We start from the raw sequence: 9,835 nt of genomic DNA on the forward strand, positions 1-9,835 counted from the left end.
AATTCACATGGCCTGCACAACTTTCTGCAGAAAAAGCAAAACAAACCCCAGGCAAAATGTGAAAGATTATCCCATACTATGCAGCTTACAGTGAAACACTACACTTTTTCATACTTAACGCTGCTCCACCGGGTGCCATTGTAAAACATGTTAAGCTATTGAATCTGAACTTTGTATATATGGGGAGAAATGTGTGTAGTAACCAGTCTTTTGGTAATTGTTTCAAATTACATTTCTAACAATAATGCAGAAAAAAAAAACTACAGTATTTGCATTCTGCAAAAGCAAAGGGTACAGGATATCCAATGCATCTCAGACACACTGAATTAAATAATCGGCAATGGAGAAACACCATTGGCTCACTGTCCCTCCCACTGTGTGTCTGTCTTTGTGCTTCAATTCATCCTGTAAGACGGCCAGATACTCACAGCACACATGATTCTCTCTGATAAAGCACTAGGCTTCTGCGGCTCCTCCACATGTACATCTTATTGGATTACAGATGGTTATTCAAACCAATGTCTCTCATTTGGTGATTTATTTTCTCAGTAACTAATAAGTTAGGGAGGATGAATATTTTATAGGGGCTATAAAATGCAATACAGCAAAAAGGCCAGACAATTGGTACTAAAAGCTGTTAGTTTCTATATGCCAAATGTTGCTCTCAAATAATGTGCGTGCCAGCACCTTTTCAACAATACAAACGTCTGACTCACTCACTGCTGCTCAGTTGGCCACTCAAATGAGTAAAAATGACCATCAATGAGTACATAAGCATGTAAGCAATAAGTTATGAAAGGACATGTTTTATATGTGTGTATATTCAAGGCAAAATGATGTTGTTAGGCGCAACACACAGCAGAGTATATTCACAATATGGCATCACCTTAAAGGAACAGTTCACTCCAAGGTTCACTCTTCTACTGAAGAAAGAAAGTCATGCATTTGGAGTGACAATAAGGTGCGTTATTGCTTTTAGAAAAGGTAAAACATAAAAAAATGAAAATAAATTTTTTTATATTATGGATACAAATATTTATAACAATATTTATTAAGCAAGTTAATCTTTCTGCTAAATCCTTAAATAAATTTCCTGTTTGTATTGGAGTCGATCAAAATGGATTAAATGTGGGAGCATAGAAAGTATTTTTCACCAAGAGTTGATAGTGTGAGTCTACACCACTCTTTTACTATGTGAAAATGCTAGTGAGGTGATTCGCTGTCACTGTAAATGTTTGTTTTTCCAACACACATAGAAGTAAATTGGACCTGGCAGATCACATTCAGACAGCTATGACACACTGCACTTTTTCGATATAAGCATTTATTTCTTATTCATGTAATTCTGCTTAAAAAATTAAGCAGAATTACATGAATAAGAAATAAATGTGTTTTAAAATGTGTAGTTGACATGAAATTTCAAACAGTGACAGGTCCTACTATTTCACATCTGAGGTGGGGGGACTCAAGTTACATGACTTGACTTGAGTCTCAAGGCATAGATTTCAGGACTTGTGACTTGCTTGATAAAATGCAGAAACTTAAGACTGCATTTTGTCAAAGTCAAATTAAGTTGTGACTTAACTTGACTTTGACTTGAGGACCAATGTCTCAAGACTCAACTTGGACTTGAAGTGGATGACTCGGCAATTACTTTTTCCGATTTTTTTTTACGTTATGTGCTTTCATGACAAGTAATAACATACTATTTAAAAAATATTAATGCAACAACAGTGAACTGATTAAAAAAACACTCAGTGCCTGCATGCTTCCATTACACAAACACACAGAAATGGAAGCTTAAGCGTAGTTCTCGCATGAAGACTTGAGATCCTTACACATTAATTTAGTTTGCACACAATAATAGACTGCTTTACACTACGTCACGCTTTTCAGCTTCACTACACGTAAACTCTGTTGGCTTTTCAGCTCAACAATACATACAACCAGCTTCATGCATCTCTCTCTCTCTCATCTGCTGCTGTCTCCTGGAATGCGAGACCGGTGGAAGAGGTGGATTCACCACTTATCTTCCCAGCCTCACTCAGCCCAGATGACGCTCAGCCCCGGCCTGGTCACCACATACCCCCATCGCCAAACTCAGGTCGGGGAATTCTCCGGACTGTGACATTCTGTCATTCTGGCATTTCACAGTGTAGATATTTGCAATATTATGGATTATTGTAAACTATTAATTGTTTTTATTAGTGATAATACTTTAAGCTTTCTAAACAATGGGGCTTTATCACAGATGTTTGAAATTCTAAAGCTTCATTACTCAAGTTTTTGCATACAGTTCAGTGTTCTGCATCTGCTGGTCAAAATATAAGCTTCCCATTAATTCTCATAAAACTATGTTAGCTTAACAACATTATATTTTATTTTAAGGTACCAATGCAATTTTGTCATTTTGCGCCATTCACTATATGTGCTTATGGTCAGGGCAGAAACTTTTAATAGCAGGTAAGTATTTGTATTACTTTAGTCCGATAAAACCCATGCTGGATTAGCATGCTTTTTTTGAAGCAGCTACAGAATATTCAGTCCACTGAAGATTCACATGTCATTTATTATGGATATATGTTATTGGTTTGACACAGGCTTCAACAGAAGCTTCTGTATCAAACATCACATCATTATTTGCATTTAAATATTTGCCCTTTTGATCTGCATCTTATGGCAGTCCCTTGACCTATCACTCATCTAAGATTTGAAATAGTAAGAAGATTACCCCTCTTCTGGAGCATATGTAATGCAAATCATAAAGCCTTTAGTCACCGCAACCACCATGCTCCTGCTATTGGCTCAATCCATCTCCTAAGCAGCGCAAATGTGAGGTCTACATGTTGCAACTATACATATTTTCTGCAATCGGTTCAGTACATCTTCTAAGCAGTGCAAATGTACTATCTAGATGCTGCAACTGCATCATGTCTTTCGGACCATTTTCGGACGGTATTGCAAAAACAATGCTCAACATTATCGTAGGGCAGGACCTGGCAGTTTGGGCAAGTATATGAGTGCAAAACTGTAGGATGGGGTCTACTCCAAATTATCTAAATATCTCAACATTCGTATTAATTCTAATCGTCCTGTGTTTTTTCTGATAGAACTGAAAGAGTGTGGGCCAAGTATAATGGAGGATAGCAAAACAGCTCAAAAGATCATTTATTTGAGTTATCAAAACTTCGAATTAAATTTTTTACATAAAAAGAGATCTGCCACATGCACAATATGCAACGTCTGGATTTCGGACACAACTAAAACGACCTAAAACTTCATTCAACATAAAAAAAATAAATACAAAGAAAAAAAAGAAAGGTAAGCAAGTGAATCTATTCATTATGTTTAAAAATCCCTTCTAATGCAATGGTTGCCTCATGAGTATTCCTTACATTGACTACATATTATAACAATTTATTTTTATATTTTGACAAATAACTTTTAATTTTAGTCACCCATTCTCTCTATATGTACTGTAATACAGATTGCTCTCTGAGTTTAGCTTCACTTGTTCTGCGTTTCCAAAGATGAAATCCACATGCTCCATTTTCATTGAATAATGTCTCTTTTACAATCAGTTATTGATCAGATTAGTTTACGTACATTTCCTTGTGTTTTTTTTTTTTTTTTTTTTTTTGGTTTTTTTTAAGCATCAAATGAAGTATTAGGTAATTGTGGTTGCATAATGTGCATACAGTGGATCTCTTTTTATGGATATGGTCCACTTCAAAGATTTAACACATTTAGCCAAGAGAAATTAACTTTGGGGCTGCTTTGCTATACTCCATTATAGTTGGAACACACTGTTTCAGTTTTTTGTACATCAGTGTAATGGAATCACGCAGACACTGATGACACGTGGGTTAGAGTTTTTGTATCAATTCACTGTTGCTGCAATAATATTTTAAAATAGTATTTTATTATTAGTCATAAAAGCACATAACATGAAAAAGTCATTGCCAAGTCATCAGAGTCAAGTACAGTCTCGACTCATCAGTCCGCAAGTCAAAGTCTAGTCCAGCCATTTTCTCCATTTAATCCGGTTGATTTGAGACTTGATTTGGGACTTGAAAGTGAGGACTTGAGACTTGCTTGAGAATGTTTCATGGTCCTACTCAGTCTCCCCTATGTTCTTTGTCTGTTTATTACCTGTGTTTGTGTTGTGCATTTTCACGTGTCTCTAGTCAGTGTTGTGGTTTGTCATGTGCTGTCCCGACCCCGCCTCCTCATTCTCTCTGGCCTCACTCTCTAGTCTAGTCCTTGTCTTCACCTGTTCCTCATGTGCTCAGTCTGTATATATTGTGCTCCCTTTCCTTTTGTGTTTATTGGATTGTTTTGATCTCATGTTGTTTGCTCAGCCTCCAGTTCAGGGGGCTGTTCCATAAAAGCTGCTTAGAAAAGCGGGGATTAAAGTCCAAAACCTGACTTGAATGAGCCAAGCTAAACATCCGCGCTTAAATTGGTTCCATAACAGTAAGTTGAGGATCATGTGATCTTACTAATTTGAGTCAGGTTTAAATAGTCTAGATAATTGAGCGAGCACGCCATTGTTTAAAAGTCCTGAAAAGTCGAGCATGGGTCAATCAATTTACTGTGGGCTACCATGGCAACAAAAGGAAAAGATAGAGCAGCGATGTTCACGGCAACGGAACAGCGTTTGCTATTGGAAACATATGAAGAATTTAAAGATGTCATCACCAAAAAAGGCAATACAGCGGCAATAAATAAAGCAAGAGAGAAAGGTTGCCAGGAAATTGCTGATCGTCTCAATGCCTAAGTAGCGGTGTAAACTATTTAAAATACTTTATCAACATTGAATGTGTGTCACAATACATTGCAAAGTTTGTGTGTGAATAACAGTAACGTTAATTGCTTTCACGCAGCAGCAACTTAAGTGAAGGAAAAAGAACCTGACAGCAGGTGAAAATAAAATATAAAAATATAGTTCAGAATGGTAAGTAAATCTAATGGTATGTACATATGTAATCAATGCCAGCTTGAAGTTACAACTATTCAGGTTTTTAAAAAAAAATAAAATTTAATTGCAGCGACCAAAAAGAAGACTGAGGTTGCTGGCACTGGGGGAGGGCCACCACCAGCCAGCTTCACTCCTGCAGAGGAGCTGGCTTTGGAAATTAATAAAGGGAGGCCCGTCCTTGAGGGAATAGAGGGGGGACATCATCTAAAATGATATCACGTAGTATAAGGAGTGAGTATATAAAAGGTGTGTGTGTGTGTGTTTTATTATCATTATTCCTTCCTCACTAACTGATTTCCTCCTTCCTTAGGCATTGTAAACCTAAGTACATCATAGCAGTAATGTCACGTAGAGGTACTTGTGCTACTGTAATGGTGCATTTTGGTAAAAAAAAAAAAAAAAATTTCTATCAAGATTCTGTATGCATTATGGATCCACCAGACATCATGTTGCCTGTGAGTATGAGACCTTTTAAATCAGTCATGTAAGCTAATGAGTTTAACTGAGTTTAATCAGTGGTCACAGGGTGGCCCATCAGTTGAGGAGGATGAGGAGACTGTGTCTGTATGTTCAAGGAGGCCTGAGGTACTCACAGGTATATACTGTATTGAATACTATACTGTATTGAATATTAAAAAGTGTACTTGTGTGATTTTCAGGATGCTGACACTGTTCTAGAGCCCTCTCAGTCTGGGACCACATGTGACAAAGTGAGTATTAAGAAATGAAAACAATGTGACAAGAGTATTCAATGAAATAACTTAAATCTATGTTGCTACAGAACCCAGAAAACATAAAAGGAGTGTATAAACGCTACCTCCTTAAACAAATGGAAGTGATTGATATCGACATCCAGTATAAAAAACTGAAGATGAGGAAGTTGGAGCTGGAAATTCAACAGCTACAGAAAAATGCAAGTAGAACTACCATTTTTAAAAAGGAAAAGAAAAAAAACATTACCTTTTTGATCACTTTCCACAACATTTATTTGTGTGTTTTCACCCCTAACAGGCAGATTCACTCTGAATAAAGACAAATCACATTAAATACTTTGACTTCTGTGTGTTTGTTCAACTAAGGAGAAAGTTGAGGGGCCAGTGGAAAATTTTAAAGGCTACACATGGTTTAGACCATATTAAGCAAAATAATTATTTGCATATGTGTCTCGTATAAGTCTGCCTGTTTCGTTTTCTTCCAATACTGCTTCATTGCCCCAGTCTTCCTCTTCAACAATCCTTGGTTGCCTCTCTCTCCTCAGACAAGCAATGTTATGGAGCACTACACAAGCAACTACAATGTCACATGCCCTAGGTGGAGTCACACTGAGGTGCTTCAGGCACTGAAACCTTGACTTTATCAGCCCAAATGCCATCTCTATACGACCTCTTGTGCGTGTATGGGCAATGTTGTAGCGGTGCTGGGCCTCTGTCTGGGGCTCCAGATAGGGAGTCAAGAGGTAAGGCAGGCATGGGTATCCCTTGTCTCCCAGCAAAACTCCTGAGAATTCTCCTGCATAGACAGAATGAATATATATATAGATATATAATGTAGTTTTTTTTTTCTTCTTTTTTTTTTTCTTTAAGACTTTTTGCGATTTTAAGTGATTACTAGCATACCTCTTGCTAGTTGCTGGTAGAGAGATGAGGCTCTAAAGATTCTGGAGTCATGCACAGAGCCTGGCCATTTGGCCTCTACATTTGTGATGATGCAATCTGCATCACTAATCATCTAAAATAAATTAAACCTGTAGGTCACTACATTTTAATTGCAATGAACTAAACACTGGTGCCCAGCTTAGTACAGAACACTCAGTGCTAGAGCATAGCCTTCGATATCATCTCAGTGGGACCGTACCTGTACATTGATGCTGTGTACTGATTTCCTATTCACAAAGTCTGCTTCATGTGGACCAGACGGACACTTAATACGCACATGGGTGCAGTCCAATGCACCGATATCATTTGGGAAACCTAGGAAAATTATTTGTTTGTTTTAAATATGTCCCATGTAAAATCAACAGTCAAGAAATATTTCCATGTTTTATAGTTATTTGAACTTACCAGCTATTCCATAAAAGGCATGTTTAATGGTACGAATAGCTTTGTGGCCAGGGAATGTGATGAACACATTGAGTAGTCTTTTTAAAGAAAGGTACACAGTTCGTACAGAGCGGCAAACTGATGCTTTGCTGATATTCTCTGCATCTCCAACTCTGTACAAAAATGTTCCACTGGCAAAAAAGCGAAGTGCAATGCACACTGTCTGTGGGACTGTGAGCGCTCTGTTGCGGCGTGTATTATTTGCAATGTGTGGGCTTAGTAATCTACAAATATATGCAATCCCATCTCTTGAGAACCTATATCGCTCATACAGGTAGCTGTCATTAAAAGCCAATGGGTCTGACCTGTCTCTGAAAGTTCTCTCTCTTTGAAATGCCCTCCGCAAGACTATAGCTCCCTCATCCACCACCTCATCTATGAAAGGACACACCATGGTTAAGTTTGGAAACGAGTTCAGCTCCCTATTTATATACTTTTAATTAATTACCAAGCTCATTAACCAAACTCACCAATTAAACACAAGTTTTGAACATTTCTTAGTGTATTTATACCTTATAATTTCTTACATTTATTAGTAAAGTACATTTCCTTATTTATTTATTTATTTAAAAAAAAAAAATTATTAATAGTGGTTAAGTAAAATAAAATGACATCGAAATACCAGCAGGTGAGTATAAATGTTAAGCCTGAACTCAGACTTAGCCTGACAGTTAGCCTGCCCCGGACCAGGTTAATTTGCCAGCATAAGTTGCCGGGGTAACTGAGTTTGAACTTTTTTAAGTTTGATTTATGAAACCGAATCTACCAAAAATAAGCCTGACTAACCGAAATAAGCCTGGCTTATACTCTAATCTTGGTTTATGGAACAGCCCCCAGTTTGTCATTTTGACTTTCAGTTTAGAAATTTGCTATTGTTTTGCTTTTCAGTTTTTCTCTCTTGTGAGTGTTTTTCACTGTTTGTATTGTTTTATTTAAAAAAAAATCGTTATTTTCCCTCATTTCTGCAATTAGTGACCAAACAATCTAATCTCAAATGGACCCTGCAGGAATGAGTTTTTTTTTTTTGGTTCTGAGTCTCCAGTTCACCAAAGAGCTGCCAAGACCGAGATTAGCATGCAAAAAAGATGTGCCTTTCGCTTTTTTGAAGACAGCTAGGGGAGTTTGCTTCACGGATGCCAACCTCCAGTTGTGAGTGGAAGTAAATTGGAGTTGGTGCAACCCCCTTTTGGAGTATCCCCACCCCATTCTGGAGTAACTCTGCCCTCTTTCAAATAGTATGTCCCCATTTGGAGATCTCTGGCCTGATGCTATACCTACTTGGTTTTTCTGGAGCAGTAGTTCCCAACCATGTTTCTGGAGGCCCTCCAACACTGGACATTGTGTATAGCTCCTTTTTCTGACAAACCCAGTTCAGGTCTTGGAGTCTCCACTAACGAGCTCATTAGTTGAATCAGGTGTGTTTTATTATGGAGATATCCAAATGTGTAGTGTTGGGGGGCCTATAGGAACAGGGTTCGGAACCACTGTTCTGGTGCATAAGGTGAATTGGCTAGTCCCTGACGTGAAGATAATTTTAATAGTTGGCCTTCATGGGTGCTGCACATTAATATAATAAACATGGGACCGGAAGGCTGTACTGACCAATCAGCATCCAGGACTGGTTCATAAAAAAATAGGCTATGCACTTTGTTACCTCTCTGCATCAAATAAATTAATGATTAGAAAACAGCAAACTGTTACCAGAAAAGACTCTAATGTGACCCTGCCTCATCCTCTTAAACATATCATTACTTAAGTGCTGGCATATTGTTGCAGGGATAAAGGACAGAATTTAATTACAAAAAAATGCTACGGTATTTCCATTATTTGCTTTTCAATTTTACATTTATATTTTATTGTACAGAAAAACATTTAGGGCCTGTAGATATTGATATTATATGTTCAATAACAGACACACATACACTTAACTCAGTTATGGAAAGTCATCATCTAAGAACTTTAATTATTCGCATGCAACTGTTACAAAGTAATATAAAGTTGTTGAAATTTTTAAAACACAGGCCGCGTTGACCTGCATCAATACCTGTAAAGACCTTAGTTTCTGAGGCATCCGTCGCTATGACAACACTGCCGTATCCGGATCGCAAGACTACAGTCATTCAACAGAGAAAGTTTACTCAATGAATATGAATTATGTAACGTTGCTCTGTGGCTTTCCGGGAGGGTTTGGTCTCGTTGTCTAATTAATATTCATGAGCCAACCCAGGATTGGTTTATTCGCTGCGGGTTCATGAATATTGGATCAGATGTAGAACTATTACCTCATGACTTCCATTGATATGTCGGTAAACCATGTGATGGAAAATATTTGTGTTTGTCAGTTGAGAGGTGTATAAAACAGATGGCCTATCCGGCCAATTGTAAATTATCTTTCATTATTGATAAAGATCAGAAAGTTACTTTATGTGCATAAGAGCCCTTTGTTACCTACCTCACCAACTGTAATGAGCTCCTGTCTAAGGTTAGCAGTCATGCAGCTTTGTAAACATACATTATGTAGTATGACAATTTACACAAAAGTTCTTCATCCATAATTTATAAACATACTTCACATCTGCTGTGAGGGATGAGAGGTGCAACACAGAAGGCTCTTCTGTACGTGACAACTCACAACATGGTAAATGTTTTCCAACAAAAACACACACACATGTTGTAACTGATAACAGTGTCTTTCTAGAAGTCAAAACAGGTTCAAGACATTTGAAATATGGTGTATATAATTTCAGTGTGTGTT

General features: G+C 37.5%; 1 protein-coding gene across 1 annotated transcript; it reads right to left on the reverse strand.

Annotated features, from left to right (window-relative positions):
- Window positions 1-5,953: 5,953 nt before the first annotated feature.
- Window positions 5,954-7,474, reverse strand: LOC127634386 (putative nuclease HARBI1). Its single transcript, XM_052113922.1, has 4 exons — window positions 7,042-7,474; window positions 6,836-6,951; window positions 6,598-6,709; window positions 5,954-6,490 (listed from the first exon to the last, which is right to left on the reverse strand). Exons 1-4 carry the CDS (start codon window positions 7,472-7,474, stop codon window positions 6,117-6,119), a joined length of 1,035 nt encoding a protein of 344 aa, XP_051969882.1. The 3' UTR covers window positions 5,954-6,116.
- Window positions 7,475-9,835: the final 2,361 nt, after the last annotated feature.

Source organism: Xyrauchen texanus, chromosome 41 (genome assembly GCF_025860055.1).
Source record: "Xyrauchen texanus isolate HMW12.3.18 chromosome 41, RBS_HiC_50CHRs, whole genome shotgun sequence".
NCBI classification, from domain to species: Eukaryota; Metazoa; Chordata; class Actinopteri; order Cypriniformes; family Catostomidae; genus Xyrauchen; species Xyrauchen texanus.